The sequence below is a fragment of the Miscanthus floridulus genome, chromosome 1, assembly GCF_019320115.1.
Source record: "Miscanthus floridulus cultivar M001 chromosome 1, ASM1932011v1, whole genome shotgun sequence".
NCBI lineage: Eukaryota > Viridiplantae > Streptophyta > Magnoliopsida > Poales > Poaceae > Miscanthus > Miscanthus floridulus.
In genome coordinates, this window is record NC_089580.1 from 198,992,844 (window position 1) to 199,015,562 (window position 22,719).

Here is a 22,719-nt window from a genome sequence, read left to right on the forward strand (position 1 = left end):
AAAACACTGTTCTGGTTGAAAAAACAAGCTGAACAGTGCAGATTATAAGGTAAGCCGAACGGGAGAGCTCTACGCATACTAGTTGGAAGATTCAGAACCAATGATCAAGCTGGGAGGTGCTTTCGCCTTGGCGACTCTGTAATCAATTCAGAGATGCCTTTTCTTGTTCTTCTGAAGGTTGCTGTAAATTGTAATGGTTGGAGTGTTTAGCTTGGGTTTGTTTTTTAGGTAAGTGTTTTGGATCTTTTATTTATTTAGAACAAAGAACGGCTCTCTTCAGATTTGTATATGACAGCTCTCTCGGCATGCCCACTTCAGATTTGTACCCCATCGTGGTGCTGCAATGCATTTAGCAGTCTTCGTATTTTTTATACTTAAGACAGGGGAATAATGAAGCCCTATAATGAATGAAGATTTGTATCCCATCGTGGTGCTGCCATTTAGCCGTCTTCGTATTTTATACTTAAAGACCGGGGAATAATGAAGCCCTATAATAAATGAGTGTTTTCTAAGCAGGATGTTTTGAGCTGCTTCTGAAATTGCAGCTATAGAAGTATGAATACAAGAATACAAGCCGATGAAACCACCGGTGCCCTCTGCTTTGAGTTAGAGATCCCTGGAGGAACTCCTTTGTTGCAGGCACCCTCATCAGGTTCGAATAGCAGCGCATTCAGCACTTATGCTAAAAGACATGGCCTAGCTTAAATTGAGATTCATGAACAATCTAGTATTGAGATTCATGAACATCTAGTAGCTATATAAGCAAAAAATAGGCTCTTTGTATAACGACTGAAGCAATTGCTCACGATGTACTTACAGTTCAGACAATTGATCCACGATGTAACTGGACAGCACATATGCATTTGGACACTTCACGAACAAATTGATTATTGATGCAACTCAAATGAAGAACCTTCAACAAGAGATGAAATGAACCTGATAATTTGGAAACAGAGCAGCTAATCAACTGACTTGACTCGAGTCAAACTCAAACTCACGACGGATTACACTTTGCCAAATCACTGACTGCAACAATCCAATCGAAGAATCAGACAAACCAATGCAATTTATTGTGGTGCCGTGCTGACCCAAGAACACCCCTGCACTCGTCCATGCATGGATCACACCTTGATGCTGAAGCTGAGGAGGAACTTGTTCAGGCCAGCCTTCCAGCCGCCGCTGCCTTTCCTGTCAGGCCTTGGAGTAGCCTTGAAGCCACCGCTGCCCTTCCTGCCGGGGCTCGGGGTTGCCGTCAGAGCGTCGGGCCCGGCGTGGTTGGCAGCACCCTGGACCGCATCCTTCTGCCAGAGCAGGAAGCTCCGGCACCCGTTGAAGGTGATCTTCTCGTCTTCTTTGAGCGCTGCACGGGAAGGCATGGCACAAGAGACCAAACAGATGAGATCGAATCGAATCATGCGTCAGAGAGCCGAGAAGCAAGCAAAGCAGATCCAAATTCCGACGGAAGAGATGGGTAACAGATGCCGATTCGTACCGCCGGATCCGCCGTTGGCGGTGGAGAGGACGAAGCCGGCGGGGTCGGTGCCGAGCAGCGGCATGCGGCCCTCGCGCGCGTAGCAGCGGAGCGCGGCGCGGATGAGCGCGGCGACCGTGTCGCCCTCGAGCACGATGAAGCGCAGCGGGCCGGCGCTCCCGAGGACGGTCACCGTCACCAGGACGCGCACGGGGTCATCGGGCCCCGCGGCGGCGGACTTGCCGCGGGGCTCCGACCTCCAGAGCTTCATCGGCAGCGACGAAGGCACCGCGACGGCCATCAGCAGCGGCGGCGGCGCTCAGCGACGAATCTCGCGCGCTGTCGAGCTCTCGAGCAACAGATCCAGGACGAGAGGGGGATCGGTGGAATCAACCGAATCAAATCAAATCAGAGAAGCGGCGGCAGCGACGGCCGGCGCGGGGAAGCAAGGGAGCGAGTGGTTCAGGGGTCGAGGCCCATGCAGCGGTGGTACCAGCCCTGCATGCAGCAACCGAAGCCGCGGAAGGAGGCCTTCTCCGGCTGCGGCTGCGAGGCGGCGGACGTCGCGCGGGCTCCCACCATTCACGAGGGGCTCGTCGTCTTCACGGGTGCGCGCGGCGGGGGCCGGGTGGGGGATCCGCGGAGCGCTCGCTTCTTGCCCTCAAGAGGAGGCGGCGGCGGCTGCTGCGAGGAGGAGACGAATTCGATTCGGTTGTTGTTGGCTTGATGAGCGAGGAAGGGCAGGGAAGCGTGGAGGGAAAAGACGAGAGGCTGGCGGAATATATGGCGCGAGAGGTCAGGTTAGGTTAGGTCTGCTTCGTTCCGCGTGGTGGGTTGGGAACTGGCGGGAGGCGACCGATCTCGTCCGCTGATCCGAGGAGAGGATCGGGGCCGTTGATCGAGGAGGCGAACGGTGGACGCGGGTTCTAGGCGGTGGGTGGGTCGTCCGGATGTGGCGGCAGGGTTTCCTTCGAGCGCTCAGCTTTGCTTGCCGCCTGCGTTTACTCGGTTTCCTTTTGCCGAGTAGGGTCCGGGTGGGTGGGGTTCGGGCTGGTGGTGGGCTGGAGCTATCTGTGCGGTCCGGATATCTTGATTGGGCCTTGGCGGCACAGAGAAACTCCCGGCTATACGATTATGATTTTTCTCAAATCCTCAAAAAAAAAAAAGACTATACGATTATGATTGTTGCTAAAAAAAAGTGATTATGATGATGATGATGATGATGATGATTACTCCATCTCGGTCCGCGTCCCGTAACAAGCGCGGACTCGCGGCGTGCGGACCCTTATATAAACACAAGACCGGATCTCATTTCGTCCTCTCTAGTCGACACCACGTATCTCTGTAGTCTCTCTCTAGTTGACATCACCGACGGAAAGAGGCGACAGCAAGGGTTTAGACGACGAGGGGAGGGCTTAGTCCACCTCCATCCATGGCGGCCATCATCGTGGAAAATCTTGTGCAGATCGAGACAGAGACAGTGGATCTGGTTAGATTAAGATCTCGCACTCTTATTTATCAATTTGATCTGTTTTGTGTTTTATTTTCAAATCAGTCTAGCCCTCGTTGTGTTGAGTAAGCATGTGTTCTTTGTTTTAATCTAACACATGTACACACATCTATTACTTTCGCAGGAGAACATCCCTATGGACGAAGTATTTACCTTCCTCAAATGCAGCAAGGAAGGCCTCAGCTCCAATGAAGCCCAGACACGCGCCGCCATGTTTGGTCCCAATAAATTAGAAGAAAGAAAGGTCATTATCGATCCTATATTATTTTCACATATTTTACCTTTTATTCATTGTCTCTCGATCTTAAAATCAAGACAAATACTAATATGTCATAACAACACAAGTAGTGGAAGACATTATTGTGTATTAAACTGAAAGTACTAATATTGCTGGTTATTTGCAACACCATGATCCAATGGTGTCCACTAGTGTTGTTGTTACATGACTAGTGTGGCGGTAAGATGTTTTAAGTCAAAATAGCTTAATGAAGCCAGATCTTTGCAATATCTAGGGAAAAACAAGTCAAAATAGCCTACCAGAAGAGTTTTCAATTTTCATTAGCTTTCTAGCTTATGGCAATAATGTCTAAAATATATATATGCGAGGACGGCTGAGTTACTTAGTTTTTACATACCATTTTGCCATAAACAGATCAGTACTTGTTCTTATAGTGTGATTGATTGATTGACACATAATCTGATTAAATTAGGTGTTCCAAAAATATTACTTAATCTGCAATATACGTGTACTTTGATAGCAAATAAGATAACAGTGTCGTACGTCCATCATTGTGTTTGCAGGAGAACAAGGTGTTGAAGTTCCTAATGTTTATGAACAATCCGTTGTCGTGGGTGATGGAGATGGCTGCTGTGATGGCCATTGCGCTTGCCAACGGCAACAACAGGCCGCCGGACTGGCAAGATTTTGTCGGCATCGTGGTGCTCCTTATCCTCAACTCCACCATCTCATTTATCGAGGAGAACAATGCCGGGAGCGCCGCAGAGGCGCTCATGGCCAACCTTGCGCCTAAGACCAAGGTGTTGCGTGATGGCCGATGGAGCGAGGAGGACGCGGCGGTCCTCGTCCCGGGTGACATTGTCAGCATTAAGCTTGGCGACATCATCCCAGCTGACGCTCGCTTGCTCGAGGGCGATGCGCTCAAGATTGACCAGTCGGCGCTCACTGGCGAGTGTCTTCCGGTCACCAAGAGCCCCGGCGACGGTGTCTACTCGGGCTCCACGTGCAAGCAGGGCGAGATCGAGGCAATTGTCATCGCCACCGGCGTGCACACCTTCTTTGGGAGGGCGGCGCACCTTGTCGATAGCACCAACCAGGTCGGCCACTTCCAGAAGGTGCTCCAGGCCATCGGCAACTTCTGCATAGGAACCATCGCCGTTGGCTTATTCGTCGAGGTCATCGTCATGTACGCGGTCCAGCACCGCCGGTACCGTGAAGGCATCGACAACCTCCTCGTGCTTCTGATCGGCGGCATCCCAATTGCCATGCCTACTGTGCTCTCCGTCACCATGGCAATCGGCTCCCACAGGCTGTCGTTGCAGGGCGCTATCACCAAGCGCATGACTGCCATCGAGGAGATGGCCGGCATGGATGTGCTCTGCAGTGACAAGACCGGCACGCTCACCCTCAACAAGCTCAGTGTTGACCGCAGCCTTGTTGAGATCTTTGCCGCGGACGTTGAAAAGGACGATGTTATCTTGTTCGCTGCCAGGGCATCTAGGGTGGAGAACCAGGATGCCATCGACGCCGCCATGGTTGGCATGCTAAGTGATCCAAAGGAGGCCAGGGATGGCATTGAGGAGGTGCACTTCTTCCCCTTCAACCCCGTCGACAAGCGAACAGCCCTCACCTATATTGATCTCGCTGATGGTAGCTGGCACCGTGTCAGCAAGGGTGCACCCGAACAAGTACGTAGTCATGGCTTTCTCATCCCCATCTATTTTTTATATGGAAATTGTTATGGTGCATAGCTCGTTTTTGTATACATTGTGTTTATTTACTCCCATGACGTGCATGACTATAGATATTGGCTCTCTGCAACTGTGGAGATAACGTCAAGAACTTGGTTCACACTGTGATCGACAAGTACGCCGAGCGTGGTCTTCGATCTCTTGCAGTTGCAAGGCAGGTATGATTTTATTTTCAGAATGCTCAATCGATTATTCTACTTATGTGAGTTATGTCTTTTTCTTTTTGTGTGTATCTAATCTTAATTTCTTTTTATCTTGCTTTTCTACAGAAAATTCCGGAGAAGAGGAAAGAAAGCCTCGGAGAGCCATGGGAATTTGTGGGTCTGCTTCCTCTCCTGGACCCACCAAGGTCGGACAGTTCTGAAACAATCAAGCATGCGCTCGACCTCGGTGTCAATGTGAAGATGATCACCGGTACATTCTGCATTTGGTTGTCTATAATTCTACTCTTTCTACCTCTTTTAGGCTAAGGTGGTGTTTAAATCAAAGGAGTAAAGTTTAGGAATGTCACATCGGGTGTTACATGGGAGTGTTCGGATAGTAATAATAAAACAAATTACAGAAGTCCTCAGTAATTCGCGAGACGAATTTATTAAGCCTAATTAATCCGTCATTAGCACATATTCATTGTAGCACCACATTGTCAAATCATGGACTAATTAGGCTTAAAAAATCGTCTCGTAAATTAGTCGCAATATGTGCAATTAGTTACTTTTTTAATCTATATTTAATACTTCATGCATGTGTCCAACATCCGATGTGATAGGAAGTAAACTTTAGGAGGAGGAACTAAATAAGGCCTAAATGAGAGAAAGTTTAGGCTGACATGATCTGATAATGTCATGTGCAGGTGATCAGCTCGCCATTGCTAAGGAGACCGGGAGACGGCTAGGGATGGGCTCAAACATGTATCCATCATCGGCTCTGCTTGGGCAGAGCAAAGATGAAGCCACTGCTTCGATTCCTGTGGATGACTTGATCGAGAAGGCTGATGGCTTTGCTGGCGTCTTCCCAGGTGTGCATGAACACGGGAACTGCACTGCAATAATAATTGGTTGGATTGTTTACTCAGTCTAATGAAGTTGTGCACTTTTGCTGCAGAGCACAAGTATGAGATTGTCAAGAAGCTGCAGGAGATGAAGCACATTTGTGGAATGACCGGAGATGGTGTGAACGATGCGCCTGCTTTGAAGAAAGCGGATATCGGAATTGCCGTAGCTGGAGCTACTGATGCAGCACGGAGCGCCTCTGACATTGTGCTTACTCGAGAAGGGCTCAGTGTCATCATTAGTGCTGTGCTCACTAGCAGGGCCATCTTCCAGAGGATGAAGAATTACACTGTAAGTATTCCTTTCGCGACAAAATTCACTAATTCCTTACACTTCTGAATTCTGACCCTAATTCCTTCTCTTGTTTTTTTGTTAGATATATGCGGTGTCAATCACAATTCGTATTGTGGTAAGTTATTTTTACTTAAGCCTTGCAACAATCTAAAGATTATGGTTTTATATGTGTTTAAAATTCTTATTTACTGTGAACGTGCAGCTTGGATTTTTACTGATTGCACTGATATGGAAATTTGATTTCTCACCGTTCATGATTCTGGTCATCGCCATTCTGAACGATGGTAAGTTTGCAGTTCAACTTCAGAGGCATACAGGCTGCACATTGTTCACTAATTTCTGCGCATTCAATACTTATTATTCTGAAGAAATATGTTATGATTTCAGGCACTATCATGACTATCGCAAAGGACAGAGTAAAACCGTCGCCACACCCTGATAGCTGGAAGCTGAACGAGATCTTTGCCACAGGCGTTGTGTACGGAGCCTACATGGCTGTAATGACTGTCGTATTCTTCTGGGCCATGAGAAGCACCGACTTCTTCTCTGTAAGCATCTTTTCTTCAGTCTTCATGAAATCCAAATTAAGCATGAAAGAGAACAAGATCACTAACTGCCGGACATAATATTTCTCCTGTGGCAATGCAGAACACCTTCCACGTGAGGTCTCTGCGTGGCAGCACCGAGGAGATGATGTCTGCCCTGTACCTGCAAGTGAGCATCATCAGCCAGGCCCTCATCTTCGTGACGCGGTCGCGCAGCTGGTGCTTCACCGAACGCCCCGGCTTCTGGCTCTGCGCAGCGTTCGTCATCGCGCAGATCGTAAGCCACACCCTACTATCTCCTTTCACTTCTGAATTCATATCGAGCATGCCTACCATGCATATCAAACTGCTTGCGGTTGCAGGTTGCCACTCTGATTGCAGTGTTCGCGAACTTTGGGTTTGCCCGCATCAGAGGAATCGGATGGGGTTGGGCCGGCGTCATATGGCTCTACAGCCTCGTCACCTTCGTTCCCCTCGACCTGTTCAAGTTCGCTATCCGCTACGTGTTGAGCGGCAAGGCCTGGAAAAATCTCCTGCAGAACAAGGTATGTTTCATTCTCATGTTATTTTGTACTGTACTGAATAAATCAGAACCTAACGCCCTGGCCTTTCTGCTGTTGTTTCAACAATATAATGCAGACAGCCTTCACGACGAAGGAGAACTACGGCGGGGAGGAGCGCAAGGCGCAGTGGGCGACGACGCAGCGCAGCCTGCATGGCCTCCCTACGACCACCGAGTCCGAGGCCGGCGGCAGGCGCAGCAGCAGCAGCACGGAGCTGTCGGAGATCGCCGAGCAGGCCAAGCGGCGAGCGGAGTTCGCGAGGCTGCGCGAGAAGAACACGCTGAGGGGCCAGCTCGAGTCGTCGGCGAGGCGCAGGGGGATGGACATCAACGCGGTCAGGACGCCGTTCTACAGCATGTAAACGTGCGCGGCGTACGTGAGCGAGAGGGCGCCGTCGCTTCCGTACTCGTTGCGCATTTTTAGGAGCGGTACACCAAAGTGCTCGCCCTCGTCAGTAACTTGCTATGTTCGTGATCGTCTCACGGTAGGATATAGGTCAAGGTTGGTCAGTTGTTTGCCGGGGGCCAGTTTGCCTCGCTAGTTGTTACACGTTTGTTTTTGATCTTCTACATTACAAATACATAATTGTGAATTTTGTTCATCATCTCCGAAAGTTTCACAAGTGTAGTTCTTTTAGATTATCCTAATTGGGAACTAAGTACCCTGTTAGTACTGTACGTGCTTGTGTGAATTCAACGTGTTTGATATTATCGTGTCATGTTTGTTGTTTGTCGGTGTTATATGCACACCAACACGCCAATCTTTGTTGTGCCCAATTCATAGCTTACTGTATCTATACTACCTTTCCATTCCTGTTCTAAATGGCGACACATTTTAGTTTTATTCTAAATCAAACCTGTCTTTATCATGTTTACTATTACTCAAAAAATCATTAGTATCTACAATATTATAAAATATGAACACACTATTTAAGTATATATTAATTCACCGTGTGCCTAACTGTTGGCCACATCTACGTATGACATGCTGTCCTTTACAGCAACTCCACCAGATTGAGTAAAACCAATTTTCTTTCCCTATATCAAGCAATAAAGGGAATTTAAGCCCAAAAAACTCCCGCAGATCATCTTTCTAATCCTGTTCACCATTTTTTTTTTCTCAAACACCTCAAAAATCTCCCTCTCTCACTCAAACAAAAGGGATCCAACACCATTTTCTCAATCCCCTTTCTCCCCTTCTCCTATCACTGACGGCTTGGGTCCACCAGGCTGGGTGGTTCAGCTAGCAATGGAATCCCCGATCGCTAGTGACTTGGTGTCAAGTGACTTAACTGACATGGATGAGTAATGGAATCCCCGATTCCTTAAAAAAAATCCGTTCGTACCCGGATAAACGCTCACAAGAGCTCATTAAAAACATGAATCCACTAGTTGACACTCAAGTTAACCAAATTCAAACTTAGGGCTTTCAGCATTCTAGACTTCTACCTTTCTTAAACTCACTACAAGTGCACACAGTAGCCACCTACTCCTTCTATCCCTTTTATTTGTCATTCTCACTTATGGAGAAGTCAAATATACTTAACTTTGAATAAATATACAAAATAAAATATTAATATTTATAGTCAATAATTAGTATCATTTGATAGATTGTTGAATATTTTTTATAATAAATTAATTTGGATATACAAATGCTGCTAATATTTTCTACAAAATTAGTCAAACTTGAGAAAGTTTGACCAGCACGAATCCCACGGCAACACTTACATAGGTACAGATGGAGTATATAATTTGAGTCAATCTCTTGACAACTTTTCATAGGGGTTAACCATTTGTTGCACTAGAATTTGTTATGGGACGAGGATTTTTTATTCAAGATTGGGCCAAGCCCAATTAAATTGAAAAAAATAACTACCTCATTATCAATGTTACGAGCACTACGCAACAAATTGTGTATCTTTTTGCAACGCACGAACATGTTTGCTAGTCTAATATTAAAGGGGGATTGTTTCTTCTTTTTGTCTCTTGGTCCGTCCCTCTCTCCCCAACCATTCGTTCCTCTACTCCCTGAGAGGATGGCGTCGAAAGAGAACGGGTTGGTATCTCAATTTTTTAGGGTTGGCATTTTAGAGGAATATTCACTCTTGCGGACTGTTCTATCCCACCTGTTCCTCAATAAATATCGGAACTCCGTCCTATACCTCAACCAAACACACGCTAATAGTATTCGGCATGTTCGTTTCAGCTGGATTGGCTTATAAGCCCATGACTGAAGTATTGTTGGCTGGTTTGGTGTGAGAGAAAAATATTGTTGGCTGGCTGATAAGCCAAGCCAGACACAGGCAGTTACAGCCTGCCGAACAGGCTGATTGAATGGTTTTACGAATGATTAAAGATAAGAGTCCTACTTGATTTATTGTCTCGTTCATGACCTAAACTCACGTTCATCATATTACCTCTCCTTGTGCCATGGTTGGGAAATTGGGATCCCTCTTCTCCTATGGTCCAGCTCCATGCATGTACACTTCATTTTTTTAATAGCACTTCGCCATATGGCCCAAGCCGGATATCCTCCATATCCACGTGAGCCGGGATTGATCTATGATCGCATCTCTTACAGGTTATTACAGCCAGAAGATTTGGTTCACCAGGTCATAATCCAACGGTAATGCTGCTTATAGGTCGTTCGTCCGTCTGGATGGACCCCGTATAAATCGCCGGCTCATTTTGCGCCACGCTCTAGCCACCCCTGCCCACGTCGTCTGCTCGCTCATTGCGCTGCGCGCCTCTGCTTCGAGACGGACCCCACCATTGGTCATGTCGCCCCCGCTCGTGCCGCGCGCCCTGCCTGCGCCCGCCATGTGCCCCCACCGGGACTCGTGCCTCCCGTCGTGGTCGTGCTCCATCCGCCTGCCCCTACCAAGGTCCGTGTCGCCTCCGAGCTCCACACTAGCAACCTCCACGCCACTCCACGGCATCGAGCTCCGCGTCGATGAGCCTTCATTCGTCCAGTAGCGAGCAGATGATACGCTGAAAGCGCATGTTGCAGTAGTATGTTTCGAGTGTTTCAGATGTATGCTGCAAGCGTTGTATATCGATGTTACAAACATGTTGTAATGGCTATACACTTTTGTTTTAAGTGTATGTTCCAAATGTTTCATCTGTTTCAGACGAATGTTGCAAGTGTTTTATCTGGATGTTGCAAAGTAGATCGGGATGTTGCATATACATGCATGTTGTAAGAATATGTTTCAAGTGTTTTCAGGTGTTTCATACGTATGTTTGCAAGTGTTTCATCTGGATGTTGTATATGTTTGCAGTGGTTTTCAAATGTTTTTTCAGGTGTTTTCGCAAGTGTTTTAGACGCTTGTTTTCAAGTGTTTCATTTGTTCTTTTGTATGTTGCAACCGTTGCATCTGTATGTTTTAAAAATAGATCAGGTGTTGCACATGGGATGCGCGTGGGAATCGGACGGCGGCGCGGACGACGTTCGGGGCGGCGGGCCGCGTGGGCGACGTTTGGGGTGACGCGGGCCACTGCTGGTGCACTCCCTCGCGAGACCGGCACGTTATACGCTATACTACGTGGCAACATCTGGACGCCAGCGCCCTTCATGGACGTCCGGACTATGGCAAGTATGTAATCCCAATCGCTACTAAGGGCCTGTTTGTTTCCACTTCTCCTGGCCACGCTTGGATTATAATCTAAGCGAAGATTTTCTCGCTTCTTGCTTTTCGCTTCTCGTAGTTCAAATCTTTGAAGCGGCTTACCACATAAGCGAGAATCGGTGGAAATAAGCAAAGCGTTTGGCGGGATTCTCGCTTATTTCCACCGATAAGCCGCTTATAAGCGGAAACAAACGGGGCCTAACTGGGCCGTTCAAATCCGCTACTATCAACGCGTTTCTTCCACTCGAGATGTTAAGGGTTCTCTTGCTAAAACTTTTTGGAATCCAAGGATCAGCTCATACCAAATGTCAATATTTGTCACGTTGCCCCCTCTCGAAATCATACCATTCTCCAAAACTCGGATCCCATTCTGAATCGACTCCTACATATGACATGCAATTCTGTAGCCTGCCTGGCGGTTTTGCCGGCAAAAATGGGTATCCTTTGAGCTACTACCTTGATCAAAACTTCACTTTTTTTTACCTGTCCGCAATAGCATCTTCTCCCTTCCAATCTTTTAATTGTTTGCCAAATCCTTTCCTTGAGGTAAATCTAAATTAATACCTTCGGTTTCGACTTCCTTCACCGTGTTCTCCCTTTCCTATTTGTGTGCATACGCGTCTATGTGCATCACCGAGATCTCCACGCACGCAAACCTCGTACTCCCTCCGTATAACCTCGCGGTGGCGACTGGCGAGCACTCGTGTTACCGGAACCATCATCAACCTCCCGATCAGCCCGCGCGTTCGCCGGCGCCCGGATCCTAGCCGGGCTGACTTTCTCACGCGCGCGCACACGCGCGCACATGGCCGCGCCGCCGACGCCGCCGCTGCCCGTGACGCGCGCCGCCGCTCCAGACCAGCAGCAGGGTCACGGCGGCGCGGGCGCCGAGGTGCGGAGGGCGGCCAAGGCGCTGCTGTTCCTGGCGGCCGTCGCGCTCCCGTGCCTCGTGCTGTACCACCGCGCCGTCGTGGCGCCGGGGGACCTGCTCGTCGCCGCCTCCATTCCGTGGCGGCGCGGCGCGGCGCGCGACGACGACGCCGCGGCGGACCTGGTGAGTACGTGACCTCGCTCCGCGATGCAAGAGGCCCTACGTGCCTCCATTTTTTTTTTGAACTTATTCCATTTTTTTGCAAGACGAAGTCTTGTGTGATCCGTGTTTCAGTTCTGCATGTCCTTTTGTTCTTCGTCGTGAAAAGGCCATACGACGCGTTTCCGTTTCAATCAGATTCATAAAGAAGAAAATAAATTGCAGTAATGCTAAATATTTCAGTTGCATCAGAAGAATGGGTGAACTGATGCAATACTTCCTTTCAGAAAAAAAAGAACTGCTGAAATACCTTTTTGGAAGATAACTGATGAAATACTCGACATATGTGCACTGTAGCTCGGCTGATTTTGGAGGATTAAATAGTATTATGTGCAACAAGCTGAAACAATCCGAGACCGTACCAGAACACGCCGACTGTTCGCAATTTCCTGTAGCATAAACCACTAGCACTAGTGGAGTATAACCACTGGACTAGTCAACCTCGCCTCTTTCTGTAAACCTTTAGCATCTTCATTCAAAATTCGATGCATGAAAGAATTCTGCTTCTATTTGTAGCAGTTGCCATGCTATGTGATTCAACGTCGATCATGCGGTATGCGGCCACTTGGATTATGCCGAGTGAGACGAGACAGCCAGAATCTTCACCTCCTGCGTGCCTTGTGCTGTTGTGCGGCAATGGCGAGTGAACAGGCTAGTCGTCGCCTGGCAAATCAACTGACCTGCAGTTGCTGTGCTGCGTACGTGCAGGACAGCGAGGACGCGAGGCTGGAGCGAGTCCTGACGGCGGCCGCGATGCCCAACGACACGGTGATCCTGACGACGCTGAACTCGGCGTGGTCGGAGCCGGGCTCCGTGCTGGACGTCTTCCTGGAGAGCTTCCGGTCCGGCGAGAGTACCAGGGAGCTGCTGGACCACCTCGTCATCGTGTCGCTGGACACGACGGCGCACGCGCGCTGCAGGCAGGTGCACCGCCACTGCTTCGCGCTCGTCACGGACAGCGTCGACTTCTCCGGGCAGAAGAACTTCATGACCGACGGCTACCTCAAGATGATGTGGAGGAGGATCGATTTCCTCAGGGAAGTTCTTGAGAAAGGCTTCAGCTTCGTGTTCACGGTAATTCTACAAACCTGTTCTTCTTTACCATGCATTCTTGAACTCTGAAGCAAAGCTAATTATTCTCAATGCATGAGCAACGTTTCAGGACACGGACATCGTGTGGTTCAGGAACCCGCTGCCGCACTTCTACCCGGACGGGGACTTCCAGATCGCGTGCGACCACTTCACCGGCGACCCGAGCGACCTGAGCAACGCGCCCAACGGCGGATTCGCGTACGTGCGGTCCAACACGGAGACGACCGAGTTCTACAGGTTCTGGTACGCAGCGCGGGAGCGCCACCCGGGGCTGCACGACCAGGACGTGCTCAACGCCATCAAGCGCGACCCCTACGTCGCCGAGCTCGGCGTCCGGATCAGGTTCCTCAGCACCGAGCTCTTCGGCGGCCTCTGCGAGCCGAGCCGGAACATGAGCAGGGTCTGCACCATGCACGCCAACTGCTGCATTGGGCTGCGACGCAAGATCAGCGACCTCAACGCCATGCTCCAGGACTGGAGGAGGTTCAGGGCGCTGCCTCGCGAGGACAAGCACTCGGTTTCCTGGACCGTGCCGCGCAACTGCAGGTAGCCCAAGCCAAGACATGCATGCATGCTCGACAATATGCACACACGCTGACACACATATGTGATTCAGTGATTCTGATCGTGTTGCTACCTGTTGGGATTGCCGTCTTTGCATGCAGTCTTCGGAAACTGGAGCGCGGGTAGTTGAAGAGGAAGCTGTTTTTCTGCTTGTCAAGTGTTCAGACTTCTTCAGAACATGGATGGATAGATGACGATGTTATATGATGTAAACAAAATATGTATGGGAAGTTTATATAAGTTCATAATATGTGTTGTTTTGTACTGTAGGTAGCTGATATATTAATCAAGTGAAACTACGAGTATACTACTGCCCGGCCCTATTGAATTCTTCGCACATTCTGATTCCCTGTAATCTGAAGCAACTGAGCGGGTCGAATGATGCAATGCAATCATCAAGTGTAACTTCAGGAAATATACAAAGCTGCTAGTCGATGGCGGCTCCTTTTCACGCTTGCATTTCATTTGTAACAAAAGTGAAGTTATTTTCGTTTTGCAGGGTTTGTGAATGCAGCCCCACAATCTGCTTACATGCCAGTAATGATGCCCTTCTGGGATAATACTAAGGTACTTGGACATTGTTGCCCCCAGATCCGTTTCAACAGTGACATTGGCATCCGTGGTCTATCTTCACACATCAGAAGTCCTGGAGCTCTCCATGTCATGTCACCTGCTAATCTAGAAATCGAGGTTCAGAAATGACTGAGAAATTTACAATGCAGTAGGTGGAAGGCCAATGCTGTTGCGGTGTTGCCTGCCTCACATGGCAATTGCAGACACTTGCACTTCTGAGCTCTGAAACTTGCAAACATAGCGTAGCAGAAGGAATGGAAGAGGCAGGCACAGGAGAGCCAGCGAGGGGTAGCATAGCACAGGTCGGCTTCCAGCCAAGCCTCGTGCTCCTCTCCTCTGCATGCCCCTTCCACTGCTGCTGCTACAGCCAGGAGAGGAAAGGAAACTGACCCTGATTCCTATTCCTATCCCTACTAGAACTAGAGGAGATGCTCGACCTGCCATGGCTGATGGCTTTGCAGGTCACTGGTGGCCTATTTGTAGGCAGCCAAGCAGCCTGCAGCAATGGTGTAGTACTGATTCAGTGGTGCTCACTCCAGTAGTACTAGCTGGTAGCTGCAGTACACATGGGAAGAGCGCGGCGCTTGTGTACTTCATGCTCGCGAGGTTTCCGAGTGTACGAGCAGCGGTCTTCAGATGTACTGCAGCGCCAAGCAGCCCGAGGAAGACGGCGGCTGCTGAGCCACACATCCCCTACGACCCCGTGCCCATTGTCGTGATGCAGCCCGCGAGATCGGTTGCGTGCTTGGTTTGCTAGTGCCAGCCGGGTAATAATCTAACAACAGTCAGAATACGAAGTATCATGGCAATTGCCAGCCGGTGTCCAGTCTAGCTGTTTAGAACACAAACTATATAAGGACCCTTTTTATACGCAGTAACTGCACGGCGCCCAGGGTTATTTATTTCATTGATTGTGCTCCTATCTCTGACCACGTATCTTCTTCTCATTCTTTTTTTCCCCTCTTTTTCAAAAGCTGGCAAGTAAGGTAATATTAATGGTGTCTTATGGGTTAGATAGCTTAATTCATTTCTACTTCTAGATTATCTACGTGGCAATGTCACTCTAGTTTATCTTTGCAAGTTTTGGGTCGATCCAATCAGCATGTTCGCTTGTTGGTTTCAGGCAGGGCTTATTAGCCATGGTACAATATTTTTCTCTCACAACAAACCAGCACCAGCCGAACTTATCAGCCTAGAAACCAACTAGCTAACAGGCTGAATGACCCAAAACATATGTGATTTAGTCAAAACACTAAACCATGCAGTAGTAACCAACTGCATCCCTTTACGAAGCTTTTTGCATCAACTGATGTAGAGTGACTGACACTGGTAGGTTGTAGGATTTCTTTCTGCAAGCACAAGGGAACACATGAATACATGATTCATTTGTAGGAGTTAGTAGTAGTTGACTAGTTGCACTGTCACAACTAAAAGGTGAGTTTATCCTCTAATGGAAACACTCCTTAGCCTTGATAAATGAGGGGGGATCCCTCAAAAGAAAAACGAGGACAATTTCAGAGCGCAATAGCAGGAATGAACAGTAACTGGATGAGTAACTTGCTATGTAGTATTACCAGCTGAGGTATGTACGAAGCCAATGCTACGGTGCTACCTGCTCTCTGAAGGCAGGAAGAGATGTAAAGAAGTACAGGGAATCTGATCAACTACACAACAAGTGCAGCTTTTGTATGCACCAGGAAAAAAAATGAGTGTTAATAGTTACATTCTTGACAATTTAAATCTTGCTTGCCCAAACAAAAACAAATATACTTCAACTCTGCAAATAATTAGCCTGACTGAAGCCTCTCTGACAAAAATTTCTTGTAAACCTACCGGACTTACTCTATCAAAATTTGACGAAGAAGAGAAATGGCCAGTAAAAGAATGGTATGAGATCAGGCATTACTGTCCAGAGCTCATCTGAGTAAATGCGGAAAAAAATTGGATGCGCGATGGGCTCATTCCGTCTCGGGTGCGCCCCCCCCCCGGCTGATAGACGCCGCGTGTCACCGGTTGTAATAAAGGTCAGCACGTGAGGCGCACGTCGCTGGCTGTCTGGCTCCCCTCGGCTCCTCGTGTACACACACACACGAGGCTCCACCGTGGCTCCTCGGCTCAGGCATGAGCGCGGCTTCTCCTCGGGTACAGGCTACCCGACGCTCATAGGTGGAGGCCGCGGCCCACGGTGGAGGCGACGGCGGGCTCGCGGCCACGCCAACCAGCAGCAGATCATTCACCGTCGTGCAGCACCGACCTGGCCTGCCGCGGTGGAGACTGCACGCATCTTTTCGTCGGAGGAGGCGAAGGCGGCGGCGACAGCAGTGGTTCCGCCGCCGTGCAGCACACCAGCAGGTCGTCGAATGCGTCCACGAGCAGGAGGAGGACGTGCCAACGCCGTCCATGGCGTCGTCCTCGCAGGAAGCAGGGCGCGCCGCCCTTGCGGCAAAGAACTTCAGTGCCCTCGCAGGAACTCGATCTGTTGCGACTCCCGTGTCCCGTATCGGCCCGGCAACTCCGCTCGAATCAGGCAGGCACTCGGCGTGGTGCTGCGAGCCGAGCCGCGAACGAGAGCGTTGCCAGCCAGAGCCTGACGTCCGGGAGCGCTTCGTACGAGCCTCACCTCCCGCGAGCGTTGATTTGTTTCCTCGCCACGCGTCAGAGATCGAGCGCAGGGGCGCATGGCCGGGTCAATGAGCCCATCGCGCATCCTTTTTTTCTTCCGTAAATGCATCCCTTCCAAGGAAATACTTCTACGCATCCGGGGTCTTGGCATCTCATTTTGAGGGGGTGGATTGGACGAGAAACAAATAACCACAACAGTTAGATACTTAGGCTGTGTTTAGTTGTAGGAATTTGGATTTTGGGGCTACTGTAGCACGTTCGTTTTTATTTGACAAATAGTGTTCAAACATGGACTAATTAGGCTCAAAACGTTCGTCTCGTAATTTCCCACCAAACTGTGCAATTAGTTTTTCTTTTTGTCTACATTTAATGCTCCATGCACGGACCGTAAACATTCAATGTGACAGGTATTATAGCAACTTTTTAGAAATTAGGGTAGAACTAAACGAGGGCTTAGATTGTGACAACTATCCCGTTTCAGCGCTTCCTGGACTAGCTCGCTTGAATATAGTACACCTTTCTGGGTCATTATGTTGCATCAGCTCTTTCCTCACTATCGTCACAGGCTCACAGCGCACTGGCTGGTCATCACATCCCAAAGGCCACCACAGTCTATTATTAAGGCCAGCCCCAACGCTACACCGTGTCTTGTAGCCTCAATCAACACGTATTCACTTGCTCTTCACATCACATCGGATGGTAGTCTCGCAGTACGCCAGAGTAGCCTGCAGCATCTGACAAAAAGGTCGAGCACCAAGCGGAGCGAGCGTTTTGAAGCGAACGATGCCTCTGACACGCACAGAAACCAGCAGGTCGAGGAGAGAAAAGCAATAAGGTAAAGAGAGAAAGCTGCAACATGCATGCCTATGGAGCCCAAAAAAAAAGCTTCTTCTATTACTTGCACCATGGTATTGTTTGCCTCACATTCTCCTCATCTACGTAGACTGCGGCTTTAAGTTGAGGCTAAGAGAAGTATTGGCCCGCCTTGGTCGTGCCCTGATGGCACTAGAAACGCAGGCTGACAGCGTTGTTAGCCTCAACCAAAAAGCAAAGTCTTTTCCATCACAACTTTCTTTATTCTCAACTAGATGTGATCCTAAGCAACTATTGGTGTCTCTCTTCTCCACAACGCGAACTTCAACTGCTGCTTCGGGGAAGCCTAAGAACTCATGTTCTTTAGAAAGTACAGTCTCCTGTAGCTCAGGTTCTGCAGTCAGAGGGCTAATTGAGCCTTTTGGGGCCTTTCATGTGCTAGTCTCCAAGTGCCCTTGCTACTGCTTGCAGAGTTGCTGACCGTTAAGATAGCCATCAAAAACAGTACCGCCTAGTTTTTCAATTCTAATCTTGTCATTCTTGCAATTTGGTTTATGGTCTCTTGATAGTTCCACTGCATCAACAGTTAGATTCGCAACAAACAGGGTCCTGCATCACAGAAACATGGATTAAGCTCGCTGAAGAACCATATGAACGGAACTAAACAAGAAGTTTTCCAAGCTTCAGAAAAAAAAACTAAAGATGTATTTACAAACACCGCCGCCGGGCCGACTTACCGGGGAACCGTCGCCGCCGCACGGTGGTTGGGGAAGGACGCCGCTTTGCTCTCCAACGGGGCAAGAGAGCAAGGAGCGAAGGGGACAAACGGGTCGTCTTCGTGGATGCAGACGTGTAACGGTGGGGGACGCGGCACCGGGGAGACGGCTCGCCTTTCTGGTGTGTGGTGTGGGGCCGGCCGCGCGGGACGTGCGGTGCGGAACTGCGGACGCGAGCCGCGACCAAGGCACGAGGGATTGTGGCCCAAGAGCAGGGGCGCGCAACTCGTGACGCCTCGGCTTCACTCTCTTTCGGCCGCGGTGCGCGGATTGTGGCCGCTGGGGTCGTGCCGCGGTTACCAGGACAGACACCGGGCTTTTCTGCCGGTTTTTTCGAGGTTTTATCGATGTTCCAGTAGAGATCGGTGCCGCGCCGACGCAACCTCCCGTTGCATTGCATCCTGTTCGATTGGTTTCTTGGCTGGGCTATCGCCTATCGGCATGCGCGGCTTTTCTGTCGAGTTGACTTGTGATTGCGGTTCCAGTCACGGCAATCAGGGTACCATGGAACTCCATCTCTTTTTTAAGGGAGTGCTGGTTGCAATTGCAAGCAAAGCGATTATAACAAAAAAAATGCTGGTGACACGAAATCTTTACATATACTTATTACTAGTAAGTATGATGGATCAAGTTGGCATGATTGATGAAATAAATACACACTCCAGAATTACAGGAGTCCCAACAGGAAATGAAAAGCGGAAGCCTGTACGAGTTCAGTGATTACATACACCTCACAGAAAACGCCACATTTTTCTTCTACTAGTCTCTTTCGGCGAATAAATCTGTATATTCTCTATCGAAGAACACGGGACAAGCTAGTGAAATTCTGAGCACACGGCGGCCCCTGGCCTACAACAACGGGGCCTCATGCCTCGTACACCTTGCACTCGTCGGTCTCGGGGTTGTCCTTGCAGAAGTCCTCCAGAGGGTCGCCGCTGCCCACCGCCGCGCCAGGCCACTTGGCCGCCACCAGGTGCGCCAGATCCACCACGCGTTGGCTGCACGTACCCAACAAAGCCCGGCGTCAGCAACAATGTGCCATCCATGCATGCATATATATGTTCAGCTGTGTAGACTAGGATCGTGCGGCAATCGATCGCTTCTTCTTACCTGTAGCCCCATTCGTTGTCGTACCAGGCGACGACCTTGACCATGTCGTCGCCCATGACCATGGTGAGCGACGCGTCGATGGTGGAGGACACGTCGGAGCACCTGAAGTCCACGGACACGAGCGGCACGTCGCAGACCGACAGCACGCCCTTCAGCGGGCCGTCGGCGGCCTTGCGGAACGCCGCGTTCACGTCGTCCGCCGTGATGCCCGTCTTCACGGTGTTGATCACCAGGTCCACCACGGACACGTTCGGGGTCGGCACACGGAGCGCGATGCCGTTTAGCTTCCCCTTCAGCTGGGGCAGCACCAGCGCAACGGCCTTGGCGGCGCCCGTGCTCGTCGGCACGATGTTCAGCGCCGCCGCGCGGGCCCTCCGGAGGTCACGGTGGGACGCGTCCAGCAGCCTCTGGTCGCCGGTGTACGAGTGAGTTGTCGTCATGGTCCCCTTCACGATTCCTGCATCGTATTCGTATCAAAAAAACAGTCAGCTGACTCTCTGTCTCTCTCCCTCCGGCACATGTACACCAGACGACTGTGGTGACCAGGGAACCAAGCTCTCACCGAACTCCTCGTCCAAGACCTTGACGAATGGCGCGAGGCAGTTGGTCGTGCAGGAAGCGTTGCTGATGATGTCGGCCACGCCGTGGTCGTAGTCGCCCTCGTTAACACCGACGACATAGGTCGGGATGTCGGCGCCCTTGGCCGGAGCAGTGATGATGACCTTCTTTGCGCCGGCCTGGATGTGCTTGCCGGCGCCGGGGCCGTCGACGAAGACTCCGGTGCCCTTCACGACACAGTTTTAAAACACTGTCAGTCTTTCTGCGTCGGCAGCGACTGGAGCATGCATGGACGCACATTTTTGCACTGGGGAGTGGGGATCCTGTGTTTCTGTACCTCGATGACAATGTCAATGCCGAGCTCAGCCCATGGAAGCTTGAGAGGGTCCCTGCTGGAGACGACAGTGATGGGCTTGCCGTCGACGCTGATGGTCATGTCGTCGAGGATCTTGACGTCAGCCTTGAAGGTGCCGAGCATCGAATCGTACTTGAGAAGGTGAGACGCCTGAAATCAAGAAAAAGAAACGCACCAATATAATGCAAATTTCTGTCAGAATTCATGGCAAGCGTCTGAAATTCTGAATACGAGTGCGGCAGCTTCAGTTGGCATCGATCTTCACGTACGTTCCTGACGCCTCCGCTGTCGTTCACAACGACGACGTCGAGCGGGGAGTCCTCACGGCCGTGCCAGCACCGGAGGAAGTTCCGGCCAATGCGGCCAAAGCCGTTGATGGCGACCTTCAGCTTTGCCTCAGCGGGCGCCCTCACGGCGTTCTCTCCGGTGGCCTGTCACAGGGTAACCAGCAAGCAGGAATCATTCAGGACCATTTCCATAGCCAGCGTGTACACTGTACAGTCGCATGCTTGTATAAGCTGAATGAAGCCAAATCTTGCACAAATCAAAACTGGGACTCTGGGAGGGTGTATCTTGACTGTACAATACTGCAGTGAAAATATAGGAGTACGCGTTGGTTGTCCAATTAGTGTTGCTTGTTTTTTTAATACTAACTGTTGGTTAATTGATTGAAGTACCCAATTAGCATGACAAGTGTGTCGTCTTTCTCGTGGTCATTATAAGGCCTTGAAGGCCACGGTTGGAGTCTTGGAGTCATGATATCACAAAATAGACTCCGTTCTTGTTTGGATCCATTGGCACGATGTTATTACGTGAATCTTTAACAAATGAACAGATCAAACTATCATGCATCCAGCATATCAAGAACTCAAACATGGTGTATTAGTGTATATTAGGAGCTCGCGCTAGTAATTTCGATAGTAAGCTGTACATATGAACAAGAGTAGAAGATTATTAGCATATCCATGAATCCATGATGATTAATTGATGAATAGCACTACTACTTTGCCCGGATCTACTCTTCCTTACCATCGACAGAACAGATGAGTCAGATAAACCAGCCATATATAACAAAACTATCTGCCTGTCTGATGTATTTTTGGTGAGTGCGCATTGACGGTCAGATATTCAGCGGTTCCATGATCTGTGTACACTACGTTTTTACCGTAAGCAGATACTACTATATACGCTGCAGCTGCAAAGCACGTAGTACTGCTACATAAACGCGCTCCTTTTTCTTTTTCTTTTTCTTTTTCTTTTTCTTTTTTTGAGTTCTACATGAACGCGCTCTAGGTACACAGAAACTGCAGGATGTCTTAGCTGCGTATGTATAAGGTACCTTGGCGACGAGCTGCGCGCCAAGGACGTCGGAGAAAGACGCCTCCCTCGCGGCCGTGCTCACGGAGCAAGATCCCGGCCTGAGCCCGGAGAAGTCGGCGAAGTCCAGCCTCTGCACACCAACATTACCCATCATCAGGAAGCCAAAAAATGTTCATCTCCGGCCGCTTGTTACCACGGTCCACGTACGGCATAGCAAGCTAGAACGCGCGCGCGCACGACGTACCTGCCTGGACGCCGCCCTGCTGTGCAGCCGGGCGCTGGTGGGGATGCGCGAGGCGGCGAGAGCTGCGTGGGTGGCCATGGCGCGCTGCTGCCGGATGCCGAGGGATGGTAGCCAGACGGAACCGAACCGGGCGGTGGTGCTCCGTATTTATGTGCTACCTGCCTGCCTGCCTGCCGGAGCGTCGTGGCCGCGGAGGAGGCGCCGTGAGCCCGTGATCACTGCTTGCGCTTGTGGCCTCGGGGCGGCGGGGGGATAAGGCGATTGCATGCGCCGCAGCCACCCGTTCGGGCGGGGCGATATCCGATGTGTCGCGGCCTGCCCGGCGGTAGGAGAGCGGGCAAATATCCTCACTGTGCGTCGCTGTTCCTGGTTCATAGTTTCTTGTCTTTTTTGCCATGTTGATTGATCGGAACGATGTACGCCTCTCTTTTTTGTGTGACCTGTGTGATCTGTAATTCTGGGGCCATCAGTACGCAGATATGTTCGATCGAGTGATCAATATTTGTACATGAGAGGCAGGGACTAGTTTGTGTCATTGCTCACAACCCTCCTG

The 22,719-nt window shown here is 50.0% G+C and overlaps 4 protein-coding genes and 1 pseudogene across 4 annotated transcripts; 2 read left to right on the forward strand and 3 right to left on the reverse strand.

The window, feature by feature from the left end:
- Positions 1-858: 858 nt before the first annotated feature.
- On the reverse strand, positions 859-2,234 carry LOC136508759 (uncharacterized). Its single transcript, XM_066503542.1, has 2 exons — positions 1,493-2,234; positions 859-1,360 (listed from the first exon to the last, which is right to left on the reverse strand). Exons 1-2 carry the CDS (start codon positions 1,770-1,772, stop codon positions 1,122-1,124), a joined length of 519 nt encoding a protein of 172 aa, XP_066359639.1. The 5' UTR covers positions 1,773-2,234; the 3' UTR covers positions 859-1,121.
- A 595-nt stretch (positions 2,235-2,829) lies between these two features.
- Positions 2,830-8,012, forward strand: LOC136508768 (plasma membrane ATPase-like). The gene is made up of 13 exons (XM_066503551.1): positions 2,830-2,960; positions 3,106-3,225; positions 3,783-4,907; positions 5,024-5,128; positions 5,240-5,384; positions 5,821-5,985; positions 6,072-6,310; positions 6,396-6,428; positions 6,516-6,597; positions 6,701-6,861; positions 6,962-7,135; positions 7,221-7,403; positions 7,498-8,012. Exons 1-13 carry the CDS (start codon positions 2,904-2,906, stop codon positions 7,780-7,782), a joined length of 2,874 nt encoding a protein of 957 aa, XP_066359648.1. The 5' UTR covers positions 2,830-2,903; the 3' UTR covers positions 7,783-8,012.
- A 3,692-nt stretch (positions 8,013-11,704) lies between these two features.
- Positions 11,705-14,801, forward strand: LOC136508777 (uncharacterized protein At4g15970-like). Its single transcript, XM_066503558.1, has 4 exons — positions 11,705-12,103; positions 12,848-13,213; positions 13,302-13,777; positions 13,897-14,801. Exons 1-4 carry the CDS (start codon positions 11,855-11,857, stop codon positions 13,919-13,921), a joined length of 1,116 nt encoding a protein of 371 aa, XP_066359655.1. The 5' UTR covers positions 11,705-11,854; the 3' UTR covers positions 13,922-14,801.
- A 1,796-nt stretch (positions 14,802-16,597) lies between these two features.
- LOC136469887 (uncharacterized) lies at positions 16,598-18,979 on the reverse strand (annotated as a pseudogene).
- A 180-nt stretch (positions 18,980-19,159) lies between these two features.
- On the reverse strand, positions 19,160-22,459 carry LOC136449878 (glyceraldehyde-3-phosphate dehydrogenase B, chloroplastic-like). The gene is made up of 7 exons (XM_066450105.1): positions 22,167-22,459; positions 21,942-22,052; positions 20,872-21,033; positions 20,585-20,752; positions 20,252-20,474; positions 19,690-20,146; positions 19,160-19,577 (listed from the first exon to the last, which is right to left on the reverse strand). Exons 1-7 carry the CDS (start codon positions 22,242-22,244, stop codon positions 19,445-19,447), a joined length of 1,332 nt encoding a protein of 443 aa, XP_066306202.1. The 5' UTR covers positions 22,245-22,459; the 3' UTR covers positions 19,160-19,444.
- Between the last annotated feature and the right edge of the window lie 260 nt (positions 22,460-22,719).

Excerpts from the sequence above, each read along its gene's own strand:
- LOC136508759 (XM_066503542.1), bottom strand. The coding sequence starts at position 1,772 with ATGGCCGTCGCGGTGCCTTCGTCGCTGCCGATGAAGCTCTGGAGGTCG. Across the intron at positions 1,361-1,492 it reads CGCCAACGGCGGATCCGGCG|CGCTCAAAGAAGACGAGAAG; the intron begins GTACGAATCGGC and ends CTTCCCGTGCAG.
- LOC136508768 (XM_066503551.1), top strand. The coding sequence starts at position 2,904 with ATGGCGGCCATCATCGTGGAAAATCTTGTGCAGATCGAGACAGAGACA. Across the intron at positions 3,226-3,782 it reads ATAAATTAGAAGAAAGAAAG|GAGAACAAGGTGTTGAAGTT; the intron begins GTCATTATCGAT and ends TTGTGTTTGCAG. Across the intron at positions 5,129-5,239 it reads CTCTTGCAGTTGCAAGGCAG|AAAATTCCGGAGAAGAGGAA; the intron begins GTATGATTTTAT and ends GCTTTTCTACAG.
- LOC136508777 (XM_066503558.1), top strand. The coding sequence starts at position 11,855 with ATGGCCGCGCCGCCGACGCCGCCGCTGCCCGTGACGCGCGCCGCCGCT. Across the intron at positions 13,214-13,301 it reads GCTTCAGCTTCGTGTTCACG|GACACGGACATCGTGTGGTT; the intron begins GTAATTCTACAA and ends GCAACGTTTCAG. Across the intron at positions 13,778-13,896 it reads ACCGTGCCGCGCAACTGCAG|TCTTCGGAAACTGGAGCGCG; the intron begins GTAGCCCAAGCC and ends CTTTGCATGCAG.
- LOC136449878 (XM_066450105.1), bottom strand. The coding sequence starts at position 22,244 with ATGGCCACCCACGCAGCTCTCGCCGCCTCGCGCATCCCCACCAGCGCC. Across the intron at positions 20,753-20,871 it reads ACAGCGGAGGCGTCAGGAAC|GCGTCTCACCTTCTCAAGTA; the intron begins GTACGTGAAGAT and ends TCTTGATTTCAG. Across the intron at positions 20,147-20,251 it reads GGTCTTGGACGAGGAGTTCG|GAATCGTGAAGGGGACCATG; the intron begins GTGAGAGCTTGG and ends AATACGATGCAG.